At 32.7% G+C, this 27,412-nt stretch overlaps 3 protein-coding genes across 11 annotated transcripts; 1 reads left to right on the plus strand and 2 right to left on the minus strand.

Moving 5' to 3' along the window:
- Nucleotides 1-1,822: 1,822 nt before the first annotated feature.
- Nucleotides 1,823-6,186, plus strand: LOC111312365 (2,3-bisphosphoglycerate-dependent phosphoglycerate mutase 1-like). Of its 3 annotated transcripts, none has more exons than XM_022912559.2 (9): nucleotides 1,823-2,177; nucleotides 2,871-3,133; nucleotides 3,424-3,647; nucleotides 3,874-3,992; nucleotides 4,133-4,289; nucleotides 4,426-4,527; nucleotides 4,632-4,751; nucleotides 5,685-5,747; nucleotides 5,840-6,186. In XM_022912559.2, the coding sequence occupies exons 2-8, from the start codon at nucleotides 2,872-2,874 to the stop codon at nucleotides 5,727-5,729; spliced, it is 1,029 nt and encodes a 342-aa protein (XP_022768294.2). In that variant the 5' UTR covers nucleotides 1,823-2,177; nucleotide 2,871; the 3' UTR covers nucleotides 5,730-5,747; nucleotides 5,840-6,186. The 3 variants fall into 3 exon arrangements, with proteins under 3 accessions (XP_022768294.2, XP_022768293.2, XP_022768295.2); XM_022912558.2 differs by having other exon boundaries at nucleotides 1,965-2,568; XM_022912560.2 differs by having other exon boundaries at nucleotides 2,143-2,262.
- Nucleotides 6,187-6,873: 687 nt separating this feature from the next.
- On the minus strand, nucleotides 6,874-11,196 carry LOC111312366 (uncharacterized). The gene is made up of 6 exons (XM_022912562.2): nucleotides 10,855-11,196; nucleotides 9,617-9,709; nucleotides 9,331-9,507; nucleotides 8,827-8,925; nucleotides 8,074-8,316; nucleotides 6,874-7,480 (listed from the first exon to the last, which is right to left on the minus strand). Exons 2-6 carry the CDS (start codon nucleotides 9,689-9,691, stop codon nucleotides 7,055-7,057), a joined length of 1,020 nt encoding a protein of 339 aa, XP_022768297.2. The 5' UTR covers nucleotides 9,692-9,709; nucleotides 10,855-11,196; the 3' UTR covers nucleotides 6,874-7,054.
- Nucleotides 11,197-12,109: 913 nt separating this feature from the next.
- On the minus strand, nucleotides 12,110-20,389 carry LOC111312367 (putative helicase MAGATAMA 3). 7 transcript variants are annotated; one of them, XM_089765241.1, is made up of 10 exons: nucleotides 20,281-20,389; nucleotides 18,994-19,242; nucleotides 17,782-18,891; nucleotides 16,656-16,844; nucleotides 16,337-16,432; nucleotides 16,070-16,232; nucleotides 15,768-15,900; nucleotides 13,903-15,669; nucleotides 12,956-13,793; nucleotides 12,110-12,845 (listed from the first exon to the last, which is right to left on the minus strand). In XM_089765241.1, exons 2-9 carry the CDS (start codon nucleotides 19,139-19,141, stop codon nucleotides 13,341-13,343), a joined length of 4,059 nt encoding a protein of 1,352 aa, XP_089621367.1. In that variant the 5' UTR covers nucleotides 19,142-19,242; nucleotides 20,281-20,389; the 3' UTR covers nucleotides 12,110-12,845; nucleotides 12,956-13,340. The 7 variants fall into 7 exon arrangements, with proteins under 7 accessions (XP_089621367.1, XP_022768302.1, XP_089621374.1 ...); XM_022912567.2 differs by having other exon boundaries at nucleotides 20,256-20,389; XM_089765248.1 differs by lacking the exon at nucleotides 18,994-19,242 and having other exon boundaries at nucleotides 17,782-18,993.
- Between the last annotated feature and the right edge of the window lie 7,023 nt (nucleotides 20,390-27,412).

The following is a 27,412-nucleotide window of genomic DNA, read 5'->3' on the forward strand; positions in this document are numbered from 1 at the left end:
ATATATATCGGGTCGGGTAGGGTCGGATTTACCTAAAACCCGACCCCGACCCGACCCCGACTTTGTCTTCATGCTACCCGACCCGGCCCCGACCCGACCTCCGATTTTCAAAAACAAAAACCGACCCTAAAAAATCGGATCGGATCGAAACCCGTCAGATACGGATTTTTTTGCCTTCCCTATTCTGCACAATACACGTCCATTTTCAAGCATAGATGTAATTTTTTTTAGTTTCACCTTGGTATTTATTTTCTTTAGCAAAACAAACCCTGAGCTATATTTATTGTATCTTTTATCGTGCATATATAGCGTATTGAAAAAAATCAACGGTGATACATAGCCTAAATGCAATCATAGATAAAGTAAACTAAGAATTTTTTATAAAAGAATCTTATCTTGACAACCAAAAACTTATTTGATTCAAAGAATTTTTATAAATTAATTTAGATTTAATTTAAATGCATGAAAAGAAGAATTCATTCAATCATAAAAAAAACACTCATAAATCAAAACGCGATGGCGAATCTTCTTCACCGTAAATAGGGCCATTAAAGTGGAACATACAGAACAATGCCTAAGCATAAAGTATATTCTTTCAGACGCCAGCAAGAATAATTAGACCTTACTTGAAGTTTTGCCGCAACCCAAAAAAAAAAAAAAAAGTCCCCCTTTTTTTAGCCTTAAAACAGGTTGTCAAGAAATCAATTTTGGAAGGCAGAGTTTGGTTGGTGTGGTTTTTGGTCCGAAAAAACTTTGCATGACACCTAAGCACGTGTAAGATCAAACCCAACTACAGGAGAATGGCAATGGAGTTAGGTGGTTTTAGCTTGAAGCGTTGAAGGGTTGCTTTATTTGTTGGAGACATGGGGTTAGAGAGGGTTTGGTTTGGTCCTTACAATCCCATGAAGGGTTGCTATCAACATCTTTCTTAAGAGTCTGAAAATTTAGGTTGAGTTACAATAAGTAAAGGTCATATCTATTTTTTTTTTAATAATAGTGATATCTATTAATAGAATATAAAATTTTAATTTTAATAATTAAAGTTTAATCTTTGATAATTTTAATTTTAAAAAAATTTTAATTTTTATTTTTTAAATAAAGAGGTTGCATTAATAATTCAACAACATATATAGCCATTTTTAATTGGTCATAGAATCATTGATTTTATTCATGTAGTTATTGAGTCACAATGGATATGAATCATGATCCATATATTAAATTAGCTGCAACTTGATTTAAATAAAAACATTTGATACTTTCAAATCTTAAAACTCAATTCCCAAACTAAACAAATTGTATAAAAAGAAAAAACTCCACGAATTCATAACTATATTATGAAATTATTTTAAGGTTGAATTCTAATGAGCTGCTAATGTATTTTGAATCAAATTTGTACATAAATAAATAATTCAAGAATTTAGGAAATCAATAACTAGTCCAAAGATAATCTTCTTAAAAGTTTATTAATTTTCAAAAAAAAAAAAGTTATAATGATAACTTTGACATAGCCGTAAACCAAAAAAAAAATGGTAAAATTAAAATTTTATATTTAATATGTTATTATTGTGTAAATTTTATACATAATCAATCAATTATATAGTATCATTTTATTAATTAACAAACATAAATTTTTACAAATTTTTAAAATAAATACATAAAAATTTAAATTTTTTTTAAGTTTTTAATTAATAATATATAAATTTATACGCAATGCATCATTTACAAACTTTAAAAATAATTTGTATACCCCGAAGTAAAATTAAAACAAAAAAATTGCCTGCCTAAGAACCAAAATAAAATACTGAAAACACCCAAGAAATTTGTGTCTGATACGAAAAAGGGTTCTTGTCATTAAGCTGTTCCAAGCGTGAGTGAATCACATCAAGAAAAAAAAACAGAACAGCAACGACAACAACATCAACGATTGTTTCTATATAAACTGAGAGTGTATGCATTTTTACGTTATACTCAAACAACTCAGAGTGTACCTTTTTCAACCTTTGTTTTTGTCTCTTGAAATTGTCATGTAAAAGTTTTGAATTCTCTAATAACCTCTGCTTCCTCTCCTTCTCCGTCGACTCTTATTTTTTCTTCCTTGTATTAATAATATAAACTCAGCCCATATTCGCATATTTCTTTGCCTCGGTTTCTTCGCTGTTGGCCTATATAAACTCAAGGTCAGTTTTTTCGTGTACCCAACAAGGCGAACAACCACTTTTCTCTTAGCATTTCGTTTTTGGTTTCTGGGTTGTTGATTTTAAGGTCTGGTTTCATTTTGTTCGTCATTTTTGTCCCCTTTTTTGGATTGATGTTGTCCTGAAACTTCATTGTTTATTTGCTTTATGGAAGAGAAGCCCATGTGGGTAATGTTAAATTTGAGTCTTTAATTGGGGAAACCTTTTGATTCTTGGATCTGTCAGATTATTTTTCAATATAGGGTGTTTGATAATTAATGCTTTTATGATCAACTTCCCGGCTGCCAAAAAACTTGTCCTTTTTTCTTTTTTTTTTTTCTCTCAAAGAAATAACTTTCCTAGTGTTCACTGATGGGGTAGTTATCCTAGAGAGGTAGGTTATGTTTCCTCAGGTTGTTGCCTCTCTTTTAATGTTGTTGAAGGTTCTTAATCCGCCTTAAGTCTAATTTAACTATTGATTTAGAATGAGAAAAAACCTTTAGTGGCATAATCATAATTGACAGTTATTTGCTCTAGCTTTCTTTTCCCTTAGTGCAATGGAAGGACAAATGCATTATTCTTGAGCAAAAAATTACTTTGTCTATAAAGAAGACTTTCTCCTGTATAGTTGTACTTCATTTTGTCAAGTTATAGAAGGTGTTCTTAGATTAGTACTTGCTTATCTTGAATTTTCAGAATGGCCAATGCTATGTTGCACCAAACAGTTGGAACTCTTCAGCTTCTCAGCAATTCTGGAACTCATTGGGAAGTTGGGAATAATTCAGTAAGGTTGTTTCCCAAAAGTTTTAAGTTGGAAGTTGGGATCTCAAAGAGAGGAACTTATAGTTCTGGAGAGAGGAAATTCAGTGTTATTCAAGCTTCAGCTTCTCAAACCTCTGTTTATAATCCTGTTTTATCTACCTCTGATAATGGCACCCACGAATCTCGCAAGAAATCAAGTAAGGCATATCATCTTAGACATAGTTTCATATTTAATTAGCGAATTTTAGACCAATGCACCATTTTTCTTCTTGATTATAAGCTCTATCAAACTGCACTCTATCTAGCCTTTATTAACTAGTTGTTTTAAGTAGCACAAATCTTAATTTTTAGAAATTTAAATGGCAGATTGCAACAGCACATTGATTCCAACTGATGCAAGTGATTTGGTATTTCCTCATAACTTGGGGAACAAAGTTGGATTCAGCTTGTGAAATATTCTGATTCCTTTTCATGATATTAATTGCAGATGAAGCAGCTTTGATACCGGTTCGCCACGGTGAATCATTGTGGAATGAGAAGAACCTGTTTACGGGTTGTGTTGATGTGCCATTAACCAAGAAGGGAGTGGAAGAGGCAATTGAAGCTGGCAAGAGAATCAGCAACATACCTGTCGACATGATATATACATCAGCGCTAATTCGTGCACAGATGACTGCTATGCTAGCCATGACTCAGCACCACCGCAAGAAGGTAACTTGAGGAAAAATAATATTTTATGGTAACTAAAGTTTAGGGTGCTAGTGACTGCTTGGTGATACTGAGCACCTCATACTGTCATCATTGGTCACTAGTAAATCATTTATGTGGGTAAATGGGTTTGAAGTTTTTTAAAACCCCCTTTTTTTTGTTAAAAGTCCAAGAGTGGTAATTTTATCATTCTTTAGTTTATTAGACTGATAGATTGACATTTTGGCAGGTGCCAATTATCATGCATAATGAGAGTGAGCAAGCAAAGGCATGGAGTCAAATATACAGTGAAGAAACCATGAAGCAATCAATTCCTGTTATAGCAGCTTGGCAATTGAATGAAAGAATGTAGTCAAATTTTCCTTTTCTCTTTATCAACAAGAATGAAATCATATTGCTCATGCTTTTCTGATATGCTGCTTACTGGCTGTCTCAATTTTTCTCAATCCTCTTTCATGAATGATTCGTGGACTATCCTTTCTATGCAGGTATGGAGAATTACAAGGTCTCAATAAACAGGAAACTGCAGATAGATTTGGGAAGGAAAAAGTTCATGAGTGGCGTAGAAGTTATGATATACCTCCACCCAATGGCGAGAGTTTGGAAATGTGTGCTCAAAGAGCTGTTGCTTATTTTAAAGATAATGTAACTTCTATATCTGATATATAATTTTTTTGATATGTTATTATTTAGTCAGTCTGTTAGGCCTTAGATAACTCTAGAGATTCAACTTCTTTAATACAATTTGTTTGGAACCTCACAACAAGTATACTGTTTGCAGATTGAACCCCAACTTCTATCTGGAAAGAATGTCATGATTGCTGCCCATGGGAATTCACTAAGGTCCATTATTATGTATCTTGACAAATTAACCTCCCAGGAGGTATGGACCCTTTTCTTTGTTCCATTCAGGATGTTTTTTATTTTCCTGGTATTTCTTGTTTTAACATTAAGGCTAATATTCGTTCTGTATTCTTTATGAGACAGGTTATCAGTTTAGAACTATCAACTGGGATGCCTATGCTTTACATTTTTAAAGAGGGGAAGTTCATTAGGAGGGGAAGTCCTGTAGCACCAACAGAAGCTGGAGTCTATGCTTATACTAGGGTATGCAACTTCCTCTCAGCTTATTCTTGATCTGTGTATGCAACTTCCTCTCAGCATTATTCTTGATCTGTTATGGACCCTTGTGTAGTCCCATTTACTTTACTGCTTTAATAGACATGCTTTTGCTTCAATTCAAAGTTATAATCTGGCCAAAAAAATAAAAATTATAATGTAATTGGAATAGAAAGACAGAGTAGGTATCATTTCATTACTTTTTCAGAACGAAAGGAAATAACAAAGACTTGGAAATCATAAGTGTTTGGGCTTTTGGTATATTTCAAATGTCCATGCTGTAAAGTTTTGAAGTATAAGGAATAGCCTTGGAGCTTCTGTGCGGAAAGGAAGGTGTTGCCTGTATCAATATCCTGATATGGGGATCACCTTATATAAATTATATAACAGCTTAGTTCTTTTGAAAAATCTTTTAGAAGCTCAAACTGGTCTAACTGGTGATACAAGATAAAATGCATCCATCATATGATATGTTTTCGGTAATTGTCACTTCTGTTGTCTTTTAGGGAAAAACTTTTTGGTTCATATTATTATAGATAAGAATCATGATTCCTTCCACTTCTTAACATGTATTGAATACTCTTTTGCTTGAAACCTAGTAGTCTTATGATGCTGAAGTAAAATTCTACTTGTTTCTTGAAGCTTCTGACTGAAACATAATCATTCTTGGAAAAAACCTGGATGGTATAAAGGAGCTTTTCTGGTTGAATTCTTTGGTTTGACAATAATCTGAAAATTATGCTTTTTATAGTCCGTCTTACCCTTGGTACCTTAGTTCTCAACCCCAAAAGGAAAAAACGAGAAAACTTGCATTAGACTTCTATATCCTCTTGTTTTCAGGGACTTATTCTGAGTTTTTTTTCTGGAATTATTAAAAGCTTAATCGAGAAGACTAATGCTTCTATCGATTTATTTTTGCAGAGGCTGGCTCAATACAGGCAGAAATTGGATGAGATGTTGCATTGACATGTCCTTTAAGTATAGGTAACATCAAATTCTGGCTTCCATCGTGTATTAGCCCCCTTTCCAACTCTTCAAATAATTGTTCCCCCCCTTTTTTTTTTTCTGTTTTCTAGGGGCTTCTCTTGCATTACCATCTACATCTATGATTTTATTGGTCATAACGTTGGACCCATAGCCCAAAAGGCTAGCTGCTGGTCCCAGTTGATTTTTCGTATGGGTGCGCCAACCTACTAGTTGCAAGTCCCTGCCTACGTCCTTATAATTCTGGTTAGGTTTGTCTGTGTCAAAGATTGTGAACATTCAAACCCTGTAACAGATATGCAGCAATAGGAATTTTTTTTTATCCAGGTTTTACTGTGCTTTTTAAATGATTTCAGTCATATGTCCTTGTATTGAGAAAATATGGACTGAAATTTTTCGTTTTAATAGACTTTGTTTGGGGTCGTGCCATTTGTAACAAGTTTATCAGTCCCTTTCTCTCTTTCTATCTCTCTCTGGATAGACGTAAAGTAAGATAGCATTATTCCAAATGCCAAGGAAACCTCGAATAAAATTTGCATGCTTAACCCATTACACTAAGAGTGGATAGGAGTTTCTTTTGATCGGTGAACGAAGCTCATTTCGGGATGAAATGCCAACAATTTCCGTTTAAAATCAGTGTCATTTAGGTATATGAGATGCCCACCTAAGCCCTTCAAAAAGGGAGCTCTTAACATCCATGGCCCTGCCTGTGTAAGGCCAATGCCCCTTCGGAGAGTGAAGAAACAAAGGGGAAGAAAGGGCCATTTGTCGAAGCACCGTCTCCCATGTGAAGGTGAAACGGCGGAAACAGACAATCTCAGTTCAATTTTCTTGTCACAGACCATATCACTGTTCATTTTAGAGCTAATAATAATAATAACAATAATTTACAACAAGATCATTTTAAATAGTTGATTATTTTAAATCTAGATATTATACTTTTCACTGATGTTATATTTTATTAAATAATTCCAGATTTCTAGCTTTATTGAAAATCAAGTGCATTATTGCATCCACATTTGAAGTACAACTTTAATCAAATGTCTAAACATTAAGTTCTTAGCCTATGTTGCAAAAACTTTTCAGCTAAATCAGTTAATGAAAATCAACTGAGTAAACTTGAAAAGGACAAAAAAAGCTCTTATTGAAGGAAGAAATCCATTCAACAGAAGTTTAAAACGTCAATGATACAAATTAAGAAGAGCTCTGCTTGACTTATATTTCGAACTAAAATAGTGAAACAGTCAGATCATCATACACCTTATTACCTCAACCAAGACAGGCTCAAGCTTCGAGTATCTGTATCTCTAATGAATTTCCCTGGAGCTATTTTCACCGCCCTCAGTAACCAATACTCTTTTATTGGGAGGGAGGCCCTCTGAATCTGAAACATGATTTGGGGAACTGCCTACCTTGCCATTGTCAGAAGCATCAGAATCAGAGCTTAGATTGATAGAATTCAAATCAATGGGAGATGTTGGCACGGGTTGTGGTGGTGGAGATGCTGATTGAGGATTTACCCTTGTCCAGAATTCGGGTATCCTCTTGTCATCTTCCCTCATCCTCTCGGCATACTTGACGATGTTGAAACCTGAATCATCATTTCCACCAAATGCAGACTCCAGCTTCTCTATATCAAAAAGATCTTCCATTATTTTCTTGGTATTGAGATCATCAGAGTAAACAAATTTTACTTTGTTTCGAGTCCTGGGCTCTAGAAATGGTTTGACCACCTGCAAAGGAACAAACTCCCAAATATTAAATCAACCATGCATATAAAACATAGACCAACAGCATAAGATGGCCACACAATAACTAAACTACAAAACAAAATAAAAAATGGCATTGAACACCATCCAAGGATATCTTGAGGCAAGACATAATCTGTAAAGGAAGGGGAAGGACATTGCAGTGACAACGGAGTCAAAGACCAAAAAAAGGGATTTGCATAGAGCTGCCCAAAAAAAAGCCTGCATAGAGCTGGATCTAAATGTTGGAATGAATTTTACATTGCAGATTTATTTTGACATGAAAAACAATTAAATATAGAAAAACAACCAAAAGCAAACTAGCATTGGCTGGAAACCAAAAGCAAACATGTAACTTAAAGAATCATAAAAGATGAAAGCTACTTTAATCTGGATCTCTGCAAAATCTCTGACTTGGAACCATGTATCCAAAAATGCTATATTAAGATGCTAGCAATTGCATATGCTTAAATATAAATCTCTGTGCAATGTGCATAAATCTGACAAACATACTAAGAGCCTCATTGATATAACTTATGTTATAGAAAAAAAGAGGCAAAGACATCAAAATGGGTTACCGTCCAGAATGGTTCGAAGAACTTGGGTGCGTTATATAATATTGCCATGCCCAGTCGCTCTGGATAATGGTCTTGTAACACATGTGCTGTTTCCCGTGTCAACTTCACTGATATATGTGACATGTTGAAGCCATTGAAATCGATCAACCAGACCATCTGTTCCTGGTCTGATGGAAGATTTAAAATTGCATTCTCCATGCAATAAACCAAATACCTAATCTGTCCTTTTGTTGATTTTGAGTTCTGCAGTCAAAACAATCTTAATTTAAGTTGTCCTGGCTAACCAATGTGCAGCTAAGTACTATTTTCTAGAAATTTGAATCTTCATGGCTGATATGGCCCCAAGAATATGGAAAAAAAAATAAAAGATTTTTTTCTTTTTTTTTTCTTTTCACTCCTAGTTTCTTCATTGTCAAATACCAACTCACTAATCCATAAGACAATCAAACATGTCATCCGCCTAAAGTTGGCAAATGACACTGGGACAGTGAGCTTTTGTTTTACTTACTAATGGCTTAAGAGGTAGTAGAAAATCCTATTGTTGGGGCAAAGATAGGACACCACCATGACCAAAAATCTTTAGCTGTTAGATTGGGATATATCTTATATATGTCTTTTGATTCTTTTTTTCTCTGATGTAGGATAATTTTCAAACATGAACTCTAACACCTTTCATTCAAAATTGTTTCAACTTTTCTGTAGTACCAGATTTACAAATTGCAAGGATATAGAGGGAAGGATGTCATACTGAACCTGGCAACCAGGTCTCATGACAAGAACTGTTCTCCCATGCTTGTCTATATAATTTGATCTGTAGATCTTCCCTGTCTCTGCTTCATGAGCAACCTCTTCCTGCATCGGACAAAAAGAATAACGTTGTAAAAACAAAATATGAAAAAAGAAAAAAGCTTGACCTAAACCAGCTATTTTTTCACTCAAAAAGGACAAAGCCGGACCTGCCAAGTGAACAGAGTTCAGCCCTAATAAGTAGATTGGATTTTGGTTTATTCTCTAGGGGTTAAATCCAGAGAACTTAAGACTAAACCATTCTGAGTGCATGAAAACAAATACAAAAAAAGGCAACCACTAAAAACGATCATCAGGCCACTGATTGTAAAATCCTAGCTAGCACTTTCAAACTTAAAAATAAAATTGAAAACCCGTTACAAGCATACTCCAAAGACCAAATCCTGGATGCATTTGATGCTTCCTGTTCGAAACTACAGATAATTCATAGGAGGATGAATTGTAGCATACCCAGCGAATCTCTTCTGGTTTGTATTCTGCTCTCCATTTTAAGGTTTCTTTCAGCATTTTAGTTGCCTTCTTGACATTCCAGTTTCGTGCCCTTAAATATCTAGCTATGGCTGAATCAGAACAATAAATGGCCAACTTCTCAGGCAATGGCTCTATCAACCTTCTTATTTCACTAATCTGCAAATTTCAACAGGTTTGAAACCTTTACTCTCCACAACATCTATGCTAGGCCAAAATGATAACCTATGTGAAACTAGGGATAGGGGATCAAATAAACAAAAGATACCTTTGCCAGCTGCTCTTCACATGTTAGAGACTTCTCACAGCCATTTGAAGAAGATTTCTTTAAACCCGCACTCATAGTTTCATAGATGTCTTCCTGTATGTTAAAAGAGTTAAATGTTTCAGAATTGTAGAATCATCAATCTCAGTGTCACGACATCTGCATTTTTTGTTTGAAGTGCAAACTTGTATAAGATAAAGCAAAACCATTGTCTTATTTTCAAGAAAAAAATGAGAAATTGCATAAGATCACGGGGGATGCAGATGTGTCAAATGACTTTCTTCTCCCACTAAAGCTGAATAAAATATTTTATATCGCACCTTTTTTGTATAAAAATGAAATTTAAATCCAAAATCATCAAATATATTGAGGCCTTAGGATATATTTGTATATTCATATTGTCTGTCAATCCTGCCTTAACTATTCACAACAACAGTTAGTATCAGACTGCTCTTTATTACAGCTTTTCTGTTTCAGTTTCTTATTATTTTTTGTTTTCCCTTTACATCCTTTAAAAAGACCATCTCTGTCGGAGTGTGAAATAGCTGACAGATTGCAGTCCTCTTGCCAGAGATAGACAAATGTAACCATTTTTAGTTTCTTTTCTTCCTTTCTTTCCCACAATTAAATGGAGGAATTGTTCTGCAAGTTCCCTTTACGGATCATGGTAATTTCTACAGATCATCCATCATAGGAAACAAGATATTGAAATTAGTGAATGATCAGTTTGATCAACAAAGTGACTTTAAGCACACTTTACTTCAAATTGGACTGCAAGTATGTAAAACCAGATTGCAAACCCAAATAAATTGAACCCTTTTCTAAGCTAATTATCTTTTATAGCAAAGACATACCCTGATATTACTATGGATTTCGATCCACATTAACATAGCTTAGCTTACGTAAACACCAACTCCTTTTTGTTTCGTTGGTCCAACAATACAACCAATTAAAGAAAAAAATAATTAATGTGGCATAGAAGTCTGCATCTGGGATTGAAAAATTCAACCAAAATATTTCAAACCAAACATAGGCATAGGGTTCAAGTCACATTAATTTCACTTGATAACAGATTTAACCCATAGATTAAGTTTTTAGATACTCCAAAAAAAAAAAAAAAAACAGTCCAACCAGCACTAAATATAAATAAAAAAGAACATATCTGCAGTTCAAAGTAAACAAGATGTCAAAATCCAAAGACCAAAAGTAAGTTGTATTTATGGTAAAATAGAGCAACAGACCTGAATGAATCAAGGAATAATGGAATAAGGAATGGATCTCAAAAGGCAAATGAAGAGAGACAACTTCGGGGTGGAAACTCAAGAGGATAAAAAACCATAGAGAAAGGGTCAACCCAGAAAAGGATATCCCTTCAAAATAGGAATGCTGAGGTTGGTTGATTGCTTGGATTGTTTTGATGGATTATTAGTTGGATCCACTCATATGCAACCAATTCAAGAAACCGCGAAATTTGGGCGCCATCTTTTTCCCTCCCCCTCGTGTTTTTAATTTAATCCATAGTTAGGTGCTTTGCTCTAACTTCATTCTTTTTGGTGCATTTGTTCCAACTTTTCTACAATGTTAGTCCAAATGAGTAAAATTTTGATAATTTTTATGGTTTGGCTGGGACCATTTTCTATGTGTTTACATTTTGGTGACTGGTAAATGTCAGAATTAACCTAATCAGAGGCCAAGAAAAATGACTAGTTAGCAACAAAAATATACGTGAGGGTAAAAGAGACCTTTTCAAGCAGGAAAATCTTTGGGAAACCAGACAAAGCTTAAGGCTATGATCATAGATGTTATCAGAAAAAAAAATAGGATTATAATAATTATATGGTTGCGCTTTGAAGATTTTCATATCCCATCAGATCCCTGTTTTCATCTATAGTTTAGCTTTGAGTTCCGGTATTCCCTTCTCTTATTCGGCAAGTTTATTCAGAAGCAGAGTACTTAAATTAAAATCTCTGGTGATTTTTTCTTTTTTTTTTTTTTTGTTCTGACGGCCAAGCTTAGAACATTGATATATTTTCGTCGCACCTACCAACTTTTCAATCCTGTCGGTAAGGAGAACAAGGCACGTGCCTGAAGAGTAAAAGGGCAAATAAAGTCCAACCAGGAACAAGTTGAGTTTTTCCTAAGTTAGTGGTTTAGTTCAAACTTTTAAAATGATGATAAATAATTAATTCGATCAATTAAGATTTTTTTTTTGATAAAAAAATTTTAAATTCAAATTTTATCAATAATTATTTATTAAAATTATTTTAAATACATAATTTATAATCATTTATTTTAAATTATTAAATATGATACATTTTATTTAATATGAAAAATTAAATAATTTATCGAATTTTTCTTTAAAATATATATATATGATAAATTGAAGCGTGTCATTTGTTCATTACTATATAAATTCTAGTAGATTCTTTTCCTCATTACCTCACCAGGTGCGTCAACCTAGAGAACATTTACATCATCCCAGGGGGCAATCGAGGGTTAATAGCATCATCATTTTAATTTTGTTCCATTCTTTATCGTTTCAACTTCCCAAAAAGTTGAGAAAGAAGAGAGAGAAAAATACAGAGGAGACGAGTCATGAGAAAGAATTCTATGACTCCACAACCGATCCTGAAGGTGTATGTGCAAAGTCGGTTAACGTCACAATTGCGGACATACCCCTATATTATGAAACTTGTACAAATTCTCCACTCTTCTTCCTTCTCTACACAGAATTTTGGAGGAATGTCATGCTTCTACCCAGTCCTTTGCCTTAGACAACAACAAAGAAATAAAGAAAGAAAAAGAACATAAGAAAGAATTTTCAGCTAACCAGCCCGTATCTTGCAGACCTCAAAATAAGTCATCTTAGTGCATCTGCGTGTTCAAAGAATGTACGCGGCAGCTTTCAACCGTGTTCATTCTACATTACATCCAGTAGAGCAGACCCCTTCTTTGCTAACTGCTCGTCATCCTCGTGATTTTGCAAGCATTTGTAAATTTAATGAATGTACAAAGCAGAGCAATTTAAATGAACACATTCACGAATTGAGGAGTCAGCCGCATATAGTGGAGAAAGATACGGAGTCAAAGGACAGATAAACTGGGATGACTGTCCGACTGTATCAATCAAAGACTTCATCCAAGAAATGGCAGATGGGAACAATTTGCTCTCAGTTATCAAGCAAAAAGATCTTGGTTGGACAGCGCAATCCTTGATGCCAGCATTCAATTCCTGGATTCCACATCATTAATTATATGTAAAACAGTCATAATGATCAAGAATGAAATTTTAGATTAAAAGTGATTTTGTCCAAAACTTTAGCCTGATGATTTATTTCTTACCTTTGAAGCCTGTAAGCTGGTGGGTGGATCTAGGATATGATTTCATACATCCTACCCCAAAATCATCCACCTCCTCGCAAGAAATCTCAGGAACCAATTTCGCACATAGGTTTTTTAACAAGTACCCAAACCTTGAGCAAAAGTTCATTGGTGCCCCTTGCAAATCCTCTCGTCTTGTTCATCTTAGGGCAATTATCAGACACAAGTATGGCACCAACTTGTCACAAATTCTGTATAGCTGAACAGATTAACCTCAAGGGCTAATGCACTCAATCCTTAAGGAGCCAAGAGCTCTTAACAAACTTCAATCACAAGGATTGGAAATAAAGTTATGCTCCAAGGCTCTTCACTGGGCACAAACAATTTGTAGACAAACAATCAAAGGCTAGGGATCTCTTTTCCCCACAGCACCAGCAGAACTTTGCTTCTTCTGTATACCATATTGCCAGGCATCTCTAGATTTATCACCCGACTGATCAAAATCATCCAAGGAAGTCTCCATTGGTGGCTTAAATGGCCGATAATTCCCATTCCTAGAAATTACTGATGTCCCTGGCTTGTCTTCATCTTCTGATGGTGTTCCTGACCTGGAGTCCATGTGCATATCTAATGATCTGTGTCTTGGTCCAGCAGACCTTAAACCCCTCATATTGGAAGCCTTACCCTGTGACGGAGAATAACCAAGTCCCCTTGGCCCTGCAAAATCTTTGGAGAGTAAGTCTTTTGGGAAGTCCTTGGGGAGAGAATCCATGTCCATGTAACAATTCCTAGCTTTGGCATCAGCAATTAACGCTGCCCAGTCATCAGATTGCACCAGAGCATTGGCGTTGCCCATAACCTGTTCAAACATCAATGTCAATTCCAGAAAATAAATAACATCAAGCAGTTAAGAGGATGATCTGAGCTATGATGAAAAAGCATGGAAGATTACAAGAAAGAACTCATACCCACAAAGCCCTTCTAGCACGAGTAAGAGCAACATTCATTCGACGAATGTCAGCAACAAAGCCCACACCATGACTTGAGGCACGGACACAAGACATGATAATAACATCACGTTCCTGGCCTTGGAAAGCATCTACAGTATTAATATATACATCCTTCCCTTCCTCTGATTTTATAACACTCTCAAACTCCCGTTGTAGGCATTTTAGTTGCAGCTTGTATGGTGTGATTATACCCACTGTGATTTTTTGCACACCCAAAGATTTTAAAGTTTTCTGTAGATGCTCATACAAGCGTAAACAAAACAATGCTTCATGCACATTCTGATACGAAACAGATCCACCTCTATGAGACTCTCGGCCATGGGTAATATCATAGAATAAATAAGGTTTAAGTAAAGGGTCCTTGTAGTAAGCCTCATCAGGTAAGTTGGCAACACTTTCACTATCAGTAAGACGTCCTTGGTAAAAGTATCTAGAAGGAAAATCCCTAATTTGGGGATGCATCCTATATTGCACAGATAACAACATAGTTGGGCATCCTGCTTGCTGGAACCTTTCAAAAAGGCTTCTACTGTATAAGAGGGTCCCAGCAGCCTTGCTAATCACTGTTGCAGGAAGCTGCTGGGGATCCCCAACAAGTACACATCTTGCTGCACCAAGAGAAAGAGGAGGAAGTACTGCAACTTCACTGGCTTGAGCAGCCTCATCAATGACAACCATATCAAAACCATGGGTAAGGCGAGAGAACAACTTACGACCGCTACTCGAGACAGTAGTGAAAACAATCTCAGCCTCATTGGCAAAACTAGCCTCAAGGTTAGCTCGGGCTTCTTCTAAGTTGAAGTTACTACCAGCACGAAACCTGGCTTCTAAAATGAGAAGGCGAGACATCTCAACTAGAACCTTATCTCTGTTTTCAACAACTGCAGCTAGGTTCTGTAACAATGCATCTCGGTTTTGGTCCCGAGCAACAAGAATATCAGGGTCAACACCAACAGATCCTTGGGACCGAACAGCAGCAGCTGCAGCAGTGAGTTCCCTTTGAAGAGTAGCTATCTGCTGAGATAACATAGCTTCACGAGCCCTTAAAGTGTGCATATGTCCTAAAATTTCTTCACGACTCTTGAGTAGAAGTTGTTCAGTTCTCCGCTCGACGGAAACCGCCTGCGCAGCCCGTGTTTGAGAGTCTACACCAACTCGGGCCACATCGGGACGGTAGATTTTCATCTCACCATCAATAAATCCTCGATCAAGAACACGTGCAAGAAGCTCATCAGTTGCAGCATTAGAAGGAGCACAAACTAACATTCTGGGTTTTGGGCAGAGTTTTGGAAGGGTGCGGAAGAGATTCTGGTCCATGTTCTGAAGGACTTCATCAATCGATCCCATTGCAACAGTGTCAGGACTGCTCTCATTAGCTTGCTTATAGCTCTCAGGTGCTAATTTCTTAAGCAAAGAGGTATAATAGTGTTGATATTGAACGAGATGGATGACATTTAGCATCCCCCAAACTGTATGCGTCTTACCTGTTCCAGGAGGCCCTTGAACAAGCGTAAAAGGCCATGGCTCTTGCCTTTTCGTCACCCCACTACTTGTTCCAGCAGCTGTATGCGTAGCTGCCCACTGGATTGCTGCAAGCTGAGGCCTATTAAAGGTCCTATGCAAATAATCAACAAAATTTGGTGTGAAGCATTCAGGCATAGTGGGACTTTGCTGCTCATATTTAGGAAAGTGATCAGGACTCGGTTTAAGGATCGCAGTTTGCATCTGTGCACAAGAGAAACCTTGTTAACCCTAAAGATGCATCAAGCAACAAGAACTACACCTAGCCTCAGAAATCATTAAAAATAATAATAAATAAGTACCTGGGAATTAAGACGACAAAATGCATGCAATGCCACATACTCACGCTGGGTAGTTGCAAGAGATCCTAGAACAGTTAGATACCAGATAGCCCTTGGTTGAAGTTTCCGTAGAATGTGATCATCATCAACCTTGCTGTAAAAATTAATATGTTATTTTGACATTAAAAACAAAAAGGGAAAAAAAAAACTAACTAAATTTGGTTAAGCTTTTGCAATAATCAATACTAGCACAAATGCCTAAGGACACAAGTGTATTTCAAAACCACACAATATCAATAAGGAAGTGATATTTCTCTAATTACCTGTTTGAATCATAGGAATCCCCAACATAAAAGTGAAGGATTGCACCAAGAGGATCGCGAGTATCAATTGGTATGTGCCGCCTTACAGTACCAACCACACGTCCAGTAACCTCAGCCTCCTCATCTTCTTCAGTTAAAGAGGTATTGTTCCACTTAGTTCTAACTGCTTGATACAAAGTAAACAATCCTTAGATATAATATATATATATATGAGTTTGTAATTATACCAAAATAAATCAGAAAAGAATTCTTATTCTGATATCATACCTGAACCAGGCCTTGGGGCTGATAGAACAGCAACATCACCCTCCTTAAATACCCACTTGCACTCATTAGCAGGAAGAACTATCACATCATACCACCCTAAACCAAAAATGAAAATTTTCTGCCAATTAATAAAACTAGTAGAAACATTTATCTTGATCCCAAAAGTTAAAAGTCAAAACTTTATCAAAAAAGTTATCAGAATCAAAAGTCAAAACTAATAATTGTCAAACTTACTACACCCCACCACCTCTAGTAACTACTTTATCAACTAAGATAAAGACTACAAAGATGTAGACTAAGAGTAACTATGCACTTTTACCTCTTTCTCGTCTTTCAATGTTTTTTATACGGACCATTATATGTGTATCTCTAGAAGCTGATTCGGCTAACTCTTCCCATGTGCTGTACAGTTGTGCACGGCATTCCTCAAAAAGCAAAGGCTCAAATACCCTCACATAATCTTCTACAGATTCAAACCTCCCGGGAACACACTGGAGTTCAGTATCCTCTGATGCATGAAGTGATATGGTCAAGTGTAAGGGCTTAAAGTCCAGATAAAAAATTAAAAAACAGAATGAAAAGATAAAAACGAATAAGATAGAGATGAATGGAAATCCAAACTAACCCTCAAAACCAACAAGACTAGCATAACTGCGTGACTACTTACTATTACCTAGAAATGATTAAATGCAATCTAGTAGCTGACAACCAAAAAAGAATAAGAAAGAAGGAACTTTCTTCAATTGCTTCAGAAAATCAGTCATGTTGCTTAAGCAATCCATGAACGAATCTTCAAAAGGTCCCATACCAGAAAAAAATAAAGAACTAGTTCTGGTCATATATTTTATGTCGCATTAAATAAATATGCCTTCATTTAGAGTATTGTATACCAATAGCCTCAGAAATCCTACAAATTATTAGGGCTTAGTTTAATACCATTCAACAAATAGTAGAAAATCAAGAATATATACCCAGAAAAATCTCCTATAAAATGCATGTGCCATCCATAAAAACTTCAATGGTTGTTTATTGAATTACAAAAAGTCCCATTAAACATACAATTCCACTTCAAGAAGCAATAATTGAGTAAGCTAGGAAACTCTGCAGATATGCCACATGAATAATCTCTGCATTAGAAATTCTCTCAGAAATAACCAAATCATGAGAACTAGTGCTAATAGATATTGCAAATAAATTAGTAGCAACGATACAAGTAAAAGCCAACTTTCAGAATAAAAATATGCATCTCATCACCTTCCATGTCCTCTGAGCGTTACCATTCTCATAGAGTGATAATTGAAGGGACATGGATAACTGGCATGAGAAAAATAATAAAAAAACTGTAAAAGAAAGCAAGAGGGGATAAAAGATTATGAATGTCTGGAATCAAGAAGTTTAAAGGTAATCAACAGCTATCTGTAAATCTGTAAACATATATATGTTACCTGGGCGATGCCAAAACTTTTCATTGGTCACCTCCCGTATAAGACGTTCCACAGATGTGTCTTGATATGAGGTACTATTAGCAGTTGTCTTTTTAGAAGGAAGATGTTTCTTGTTCACCATCTTTGTGTCCATAGAGCTTTGGCTGATTGGAGCTGGCTTTCTATTAGAAAACTGAGAATTCTTAAGCTGCCTCGAATCTATAGGTTGCTTCCATGAACTCTGCCTTGGAATGGGTGGTAGATGAGCCTCTGAAAGATCAGTGTCACTATTTAACCTCCTAGGCCTGGCAAGTAGTCCAGAATTCATATCACCATTACATTCAGATTTAAGATCACATGACTCCACTGCAGGATTGCCTCCTTCATTATATGGTAAATCAACTTGCTTCTGATCCTCATTTATTGGCTGACCTTGCTTTTCTCCAACACGTTCACTAGGTGGAGGAATAGTACGAACTTCTTTCACAGTACGAGTAATAACTGGCGTTGGAAAGTTCTGCCTTCTTGGAGTAGAAGTTTTTATAGGGCCAGCTTGTTTGACATCTTCCAAATTAAGAAACATGGTCTTCCTATTCCGTTTCTTTCCCAGCATTGCTTCTTTCTGTTGGTCTATCTTCCTCTTTCCTGGATTATTCGCACACTTAAGAGCATGACTAGCTTCAATACCTTTAACTTCTCTTTGTTTTGGCAGCAAGCCAGGTTCTTCCTGACCATCAATGGATATATCACCTTTACCATTGCCTTCTGAATTTTGGCCATTGTTGCCTTTCTGATCATTCAGAGTTTGATCCAGTCTTAAAGGAGAATGACTGTTTTCAGTGGCATTAACAGTGTTAACAGTCACACCTGAAGCACTAGAAACCATCACTTCCTGCACACCTTGCACTTGTGAAGCCTTAACCTCTTCATACAGATTACTATTTCCATATGCATCAGCAGAACCCTCAGCGTCAGACCACTCACCTTCTTCTCTTTCCACAACGTGAGCATTAGCAGAATCTGAAACAAGGGAAGCTGCCACATGTGCTTTCGCCTCGCCACTGTTATTTGACTTTGAAGATAATGATGCCAAATTGGAATTCTGATCTCCTGCCCTCTTGGGTTCAGCACCTACTTCAGCGAAAGGAGAAGATTTAGGCCGAACAAAAGGCTGAAAACCTGAACCAGATGGTGCATGTGAGAATGCGTGGTTATTTACTATTCGTTGAGAACCTGCTGATGTCAAAAACAAGTCAGAAGTATGGGGATTTGCAGATGGAACTGCCTTCTGTGGCTGTAAGCAGGCAGCATGATCACTCTCCTCATCATCTTCGGCCGGGGGCTCATTAAGATCAAATAATAGTCTTCCTCGGGAGCCCATTTCATATATAAATGCATACAAGCTATATGACTATTTCCACAAAATCTAACTGGGTTTACTTGGGTATTTGTTTCAGCAAAAAATGCACATGACATGCCAAGCTGTACATATAGTAAGAAATCATCAGCATAACTAATAAAGATAACCCTAAAAGCAAAGTAGTGTAAGCAAACAATGTCCAGTTAAGAAAACAAGTTTGCATATCTGGTAAGAAAGAAGAGACTAGATTTAAGAAACAAGGCAATGTACTAGCTAAGTATTTGAACCAAAAAGTAAGCAACCCTTCTATCATGAAAGGAAAACCAAATGACAACCATCTTGACAATCAAATTGACACATCCACGTACATAAACATAACTTTTATTAATTAATAAACAGTTCCAAAAAAATACCAATTCTACGATTACATCTATTTCCAAACAATATGTATCAAAATCATTCAAAACAATACCTAACAAGAAAATAAAACATAAACAATCACAATATGCCAACAAACTACGCAACAAAATGACTTTCGAAGGTGTATTTAAACTCAAGCAATACCAATCAACACCATACAGTACTCAAACTACGCAAATAATTTATAATTGAATGTAATGTGAACATTACTAGAAAAACCTGAAGAACTTCACCGGCCCCTATAACAGACTTAAAATTTCAAAAAGAACTTCAATCAGAACTTACTTAGAATCATAAGATCCCTAAATTAGACTAACCTAAGCTTAATCTCGATAAGCACATAATAGTTTTACCTAATTAACCCTCAAATCACCGCCAGATCGAAACTCCCTCATCCAATCAAAAACTTAGGGTTTTAAACAAGTATAAAATCAAAACGATTAAGCTCCATTTTCATTCCTTTCAAATCCGCGAATTCTAAAATCCATAACCTAAAACCTTTCGCAGATCAAAGTAAGAAAACCTAATAACTTGTTAAAACACGTCAAAGATATGTTATCCAAATAATGCATTAATCCAAAGGTCAAAGTCTCTGATCTTCGATTCAGCAACGTCTAATTTCAATCCTCCAACATTTTTCCAATATACGAAATATATAAATCCCGAAAAAAAAAGAAAACAAAAAAAAAAATCGGTTGAGAGAGAGAGAATTTACTTTTTATAATTTTTTTTTTTGTTACCTCTTGAGAGCTGCAGAGAAAGTAGCGAGCCAAAGAATAAGAGAGATTAAGAGAGAAATATAGAGAAAGAAAATATGGGAAGAGGTTCTTTCTCTATTCGAAATAGAATGCACAATGTGAAGGGAGAGATAGGCTTATATAGGAAATAACGAGCCCATCTAACCGGCCGGTTTTTTCTCCGTTCACCGATTAATTACTTCCCCGTCATCTTTTCGTAAAAAACAAATAAAACAATAAATCCCACGCCCTTTTCGTATTTTTATTTTATTTATTTATTTATCCTTCCGATGAATTGAATTTACGAAAACAACCCTTTAGAGAACCGGACATACCACGGGGATCTTGGATACGGATGAGAGGTAATATTGGGAATTAGAGAAAAGAGGTGTTTGCTGATTCATGTTTGGTTTGGTTTGTGTGTATAATACTCACAAGGAAGAATCCTGTGCTTTAGCAAGCTAATGAAGTGATTATACTTAAACAGTGTGGGGCCACGGGATGCCACGTGATCATCGGAACAATTGTGCCCGGGGAGATAAGTCAAGTGACACGTATTACGGTGACGAGAAACTGCCATTTTTATGTTTTGAAGGGTTAATTTCGTCAATCTGGAGGAGATACCGTGGCAGCCCGATGCGCTCCCACGTGCGTTCCAAGGCGGAGGGGTGGTCACCGTCCTATCGTACGAAAGCTAGCTGTTTTTCCGGTATTTTCTCACGTGCGACTATGGTGTCCTATATTTACGAAACTGCCACAATTTATTGGATCGTGGTGTACATGCTGGTTGGACGCGTGGGCGAGTTGAGAGTTTTCGCTCAATTAGAGGAAGAACAATTCATGTATGCTTTCTTTTCTCGGTTAGTATTGTGCGGACGTCAAGGATTAAATATTTTTTATTTTAAAATATAATTTTTTAACTCACTTGATTATTTTATTTTAATTACTTTTAATAAAATATTACAGTTTAAATTTTATAAAACAATGATAAAAATATTTTAATAATTTAATATACGATTAATTTTATATTAATATTAAATTTTAATTATAATTTAATAAAAATATTATAATAATTTTAAAATAAAATATCACATATCAAATTTTTATGAAACACTTATAAAAGCATTTTCGTAATTATAATAAAAGGAGTATTATAGTAATTTTAACTAATTATGATATAATGAATATTTTCATAAGTATGATATAAAGGTTATTATAATAATTTTGGCCAAATATGATATGAGAGATTTTTTATAATTATGGTAAAATGACATTATAATAATTTTGATTAATTATAATAGGAAGAACATTTATATAATTATGGTATAAGGGTATTATAATAATTTTGACTAATTATGAGAAAAGCAATATTTTGTAATTATAGTAAAAATATATTATAGTAAATTCAAATACGTATCAAAATCATATGAAATAAACAAATGGAAGTTATAGTATTCATGAGAATTGTTTTATTATATGTTATTTAACATTTAATAAGTAATTTAATAGTAGTGTTACAGTAAATTCCAAACAAAATTTCACATGCTAAATTTGTATAAAGCAATGGCAAAGATATTTTAATAATTTAATATGTAATTGAATTTATATTATGTTAAAATTGCATGTGCAATTTAATATGGGTATTATAGTAATTTTAAATAAAATATCATATGTTAAATTTTTATAAAACAATGCTAAGGGTATTTTAATAATTTAATATGTGATTAATTATATATATATTAAATTTTAATATATAATTTAATAAAAGTGTTATAGTAATTTTGAAACAAAATACCATATATCAACTTCCTATGAATTATTTATAAAAGTATTTTTATAATTATAATATGAAAGGTATTATAACAATTTTTGGTCAATTATGGTAGGGGTATTTTTATAAATTTGGTAAAAAAGGCATTATAGTAATTTTAACCAATTATATTAAGAGATGTATTTTTATAATTATTGTAAAAGGGTATTATAATAATTTTAACTAATTATAACAAGATAAATATTTTCACAATTATGATAAAAAAGTATTATAATGTATTTCGACATGTGTTGACATTATATCAAATAAACAAAATATTATTATAGTAATTATCAAGATGATTGTTTTAATATGTATTATTGATTTAAAAAAAAATGCGTCATATCAACTTCCTATTAAGCGTTCATAATAACATTTTTATAATTATAATATGAAGAGTATTATAGTAATTTTAATCAATTATGAAAAAAAATTCATAATTATGACAAAAAATTATTATAATAATTTTTGTTAATAATAAAAAAAGATTTTTTGTAATTCAATAATAAAATAAGAGATTTTTATTTAATTATAATATGAGAATATTATAGTAAATAATTATAAGAAAATTGACATTTTTGAAATTAGGATATGAAGACATAATAGTCAATTTAAGAGAATAAATATTTTCATAATTATGGTATAAGAATATAATAGTTAATTTAAGAAAAAAATGTATTTTCATAATTATGATATGAATGTATCATAATAAATAATTATAAAAAAATATTTTTATAATTATGATATGAAAACATAATAATTTATCAATTTCTTATTAAACCGTAAAAATAATAATTGGTAATTCCTTAGGAAAATGTTTTCAATATATGTGTAGATTATTTTAATCATTTATCAATTTATTATTACACAGTAAAAATTAATAATTGGTAATTCCTTAGGAAAATGTTTTCAATATATGTATAGATTATTACCCTTTCAAGGCTTTCTTTTAAATTATTTTAAAAAATTCCTCCCTTCTTTTTAGTGTGCTTATTATCCGTGCTTGCCTACATCATGAGTCCGAATCTTTCAACAACAATAAAATAAAATATATTAGAAAAAAAAAATAGTTTAATGGTCATGAATCATGAGTCATTAGCATGACTTGAAAAAACAAAAAGTGACAGTTTTTATGACTATTATATCCTTATACTCATGGCATTGTTTCGAGAATCATTTGATTTTTCATGCACGTAGTTAGTAAGAGATAAATGAAGAAATTATATATTATAACTTAAACTTTAAATTTATTGAAAAGCTATATTTAAGTGTTATTATATAAATTAATTGAATAAAATTTTAAATTTATATATATTTTTATATAAAATCTTAGCTATTAACAATAAAACTTTTTTACTCGCAACCGTTGATTTACTCGAATGAGGAGTTTAAGATTTAAACAAATATAAAAAGTATGGGAATTTGATGCATGTATTTGAAAAAAAAAAAAAAAGCTTAACCATTGGTAATATTAATAGTTAATGCATATAGTTGCTCAAATAACTTAGAGACAAGTTGATGTTGATGGCTAAAATTTAATATCCATGCAAGCAAGGGATTGTAGATGATTTTTTTTTTTTTCAAATTCTCTCCTGTATCAGTAATCATGTTATATTTGAATTGTTTAAGACAATCTAATTTATTACTAGTATTTTCATAGTGTATTCTATATAATAAAAATAAGTAAAAAAAAAGTTCAATTTTTTGCAAAACTTGTTGTCATATATAATGGCGATGGAAAAATATATTATTTTGATATAATAAATTATTTACGAAAAGAAAAGCAATGCCTTTTTAAGTTTCAAAAAGGAATATAAGTTCTGTTACATTTCATAAATTTCCTTTTTTTTTTACAAAAAATGTAGTATGTGAATAAAAAAATATATTATAACATGAAAATAAAAAATATTACAAGTGATGAAATTTAAAATTTAAAATTATTAAATATCAAAATTTTAAAATAATTATATAAATAAGTTAAAGTAAATTTTGTACTGTATATTTTACTATTTTAATATCAAAGCAAAAAAAAAAAAAAAACGAAAATGAGATCGACTAATGTGATATCTTTTATTTTTGCAAGTACACAAAAAAAAGTTATTTTGTAACTTTATAATGAAAAAAGATTAGCAATTATTTTTTCTATTGGACTGAGAATAAAAGATAAAAATAATAGAATTTGAACTCTTAGTCTTAGATTTTTTTAAAACCTTCCTAATCACTTAAAAAAAAAAAAAAGATAAAGACGAATAGCAACCACTTTTTAAGCATATAACAATCAATAAAGAAAGGATAAACGTAATGGAATTTAGCTTAAAAAAGTTTTAAAGGTAAAAAGTAATTTATAATGACAGACTCCCGCTTAGCAGTAAATTAGCCAAAAAATTTCCGAGATATTAAATTACAGTGCTTTGCGGCGTGACAATCACATAACTAACCGCAGTTTTTTTTTTGTTTTTTTTTGGATGGGGCACCCTCTGTTTGGCATGTGTCGATTGTTTTATTTAAGAATATTAGAGTTAACATCGGATCGGGTTCAAAACGAATTTTATTTGCTTTAAATTTGATTTTATCTGAATAATTTTTTATTTTTTCATATTGGAATCCGACTCAACATTATATAAATTGTATCCGATTCGAAATTTATAAAATATTATTTGTTAAATATAAATATTTAAAAATATAATTATATAAATATATATAAATAATTAATTAAAAAATTATTTATATATCGGATTGGATATGATCGGTTTACCTAAAACTCGATCCCAATCCGACCCTACCCGATACCCAATTTAAAAAAAAAATTGACCTTAAAATATCGAGTGGAACCGAAATTTATCGGTACGAATTTTTTTACCTTCTTTAAAGAATCCCGTCACATTAACCAAACAAAGTTTAGCTTACGTTTGCCAAAAGAAAATAAAAGAAAAACCTAGCCTGCCCATGCCATGTGAATCGGCTCTGGACTTTTCACCGATTCGGACAAGTTGACTGGGTCAGCATCATGCATGGTATAATCCATACAGTTTCCGAGTTTGGGCCTCAGTTCAAGCGATTAACCTCTCTATAATTTTAAAAATCAAGCTCATATAAAAAAAAATTACAAACGGTTCTTTTTTATTTATTTAGAACTTTTTTCATTATTATTTTTAATATATCCTTAACCTATCAACTCCTTTTCACTTAATTCAACTGAAAAAAAATTAAACTTCTAAAACATCTTAAAACTTACAATTTTTAAAAATTCAATAATATATTATTTGAGTTAATATTTAATTCTTTGGGCATCCTTCCTATCATATTAAGCATGTGTTATAAATTAAAAAAAAATTATTTTTATGGATTCCAAATTTTTTATTGGAATTTTAATTGAATTTTTATACATTAATTATCTATATTTTGTAAAGTCACTCACGAGTTCAATGATCTTATTTTTATGAATTTATTAAATAATTATTTTCCATAAATAATTTGGTAGGCATTACTCTTGCAATAAGCAACTTTTAATGAGGTTTTGGATTATACGGTGAAACGATGGAAAATGTCAAAAACCGAATCCTGTCTAAATTAATTGTACTCAATATTTGTTGATGAAAAAAAGTGTCAATATGGTGTTTAGGCTAAGCCCCTATTATTTTTATAGGTTTATGAAATTTCAAACTGGGGCGAAAATTAGAAGAGTTGGTGTGATAGGCTTGTGTTAGGTAATGTATTTATATTCTCAGCTTGGTTCTCAACTGCATAATATGAATCACTACGAAATAACCTCTTAGCTTCAAATTATGGTAACTTACAAATTTCTTCATTTAAATTTTGATGGCACTTTCGATTGATTTTTCCAGTATGAATTCTTGCAATATTCTAGTTTGAGAAATACTCACAATCAAATTCTATCAAATTTTCTATATAATTATTATACTGATGAAAAGTGTAGGAATTCTTAAATTTTGATCAAGATATTAAAAATTTTAGATTAAAAGGTTTTAAGATCAAATTATTTTATTTTTATATGGAATTTATATTTGGTTTATTATTAATATATAAATATCATATATTATTAAAGTGAATTATATTATATCTAATAAATATTTAATTTTTTATAATTTTATATTCAAGTTAAACTTTCTAAACTTAAAATCAATTGACAGTAAATGAAATGTCCAACTTGAATATAAGAATACATAAAATTATATATTTATTAGATATGAGATAATATCATATTAACAGGTCTCATCACGTATAGACAGAGATAAAAGTAAAGGTAGATATAGAATAAACCTATCATATGACAAATTTGTGACATATTTGAGAAAAATAATAAAAAAAAATAATGGCTCTAATATCATGTTAAGTATTTTACTTAAAATCAATTGACAATAAGTAAAAGAACTCAATTTAAATATAAGATTATAAAAAATTTGATATTTATTAGACATGAGATAATCCACTTTAAAAGACCTTCAACACGTATAACCCATTTGAACAGACCCTCAACACATATAAATGGAGATAAAAGAAGCTTATCATCTGATAGATTTATAAAAGACAATAAAAATAAATCTTAATTTTGATATCATGTTAAGTATCAAACTTAAAATTAATTAATAGTAAGTGATGGGTTCAATTTGAATATAAAATTATAAAAAATTAAATATTTATTAAATATGAGATAGTATCAAATTAACATATATGACAATCAATCAAAATATTATTATAAGTAAATAGATAATTACATGTGTCATTATAAATAAAAACAAATTTTTGCAATGTAAAATGAAGGGAAATAATTAAAAATTTAAAAATACCATACTTTTGAAGAATGAATTTAATTTATTATATAAATTATAAAAATAAAATATACACATTATGGGTAATTGAGTTAAAATTCAATATTGCTTTCACATTTGAAATAATAAATGCACTTCCTATGTCTTATACTCGTGTCTTTTTTTTTTTTTTTTTTGTCTTTCCAATTTCCTGTACCAAATTCGAAATGAATAGATGTTGGTATTAAAGTAGTTTAATGCAAACCCACTTTGATTTTATGCAACACAATCATATACTAGTCCAAAAACACATCACATGATTAAACAAAGGAAGATGCCATAGCTACAGCCTACTATGATTTTATGACAAAGATGTATTTGTAGCTATACCAGCTCAACTTCGCCTGTAATTTCCTAAATTGGCAACAAATGGAGCGCCGAGGGCAATCTATAATTTATTATGAAAATATGGATGTAAAAAAAATTTTGAACTGATGAAAACAAACATTTATCTTAATTATATTTCTAAATTAATTTTTATCCCATAAGATACAAG

Source organism: Durio zibethinus, chromosome 1 (assembly GCF_047325235.1).
Source record: "Durio zibethinus cultivar Kanyao isolate XHJ-2024 chromosome 1, ASM4732523v1, whole genome shotgun sequence".
In the NCBI taxonomy this organism is placed as follows: Eukaryota; Viridiplantae; Streptophyta; class Magnoliopsida; order Malvales; family Malvaceae; genus Durio; species Durio zibethinus.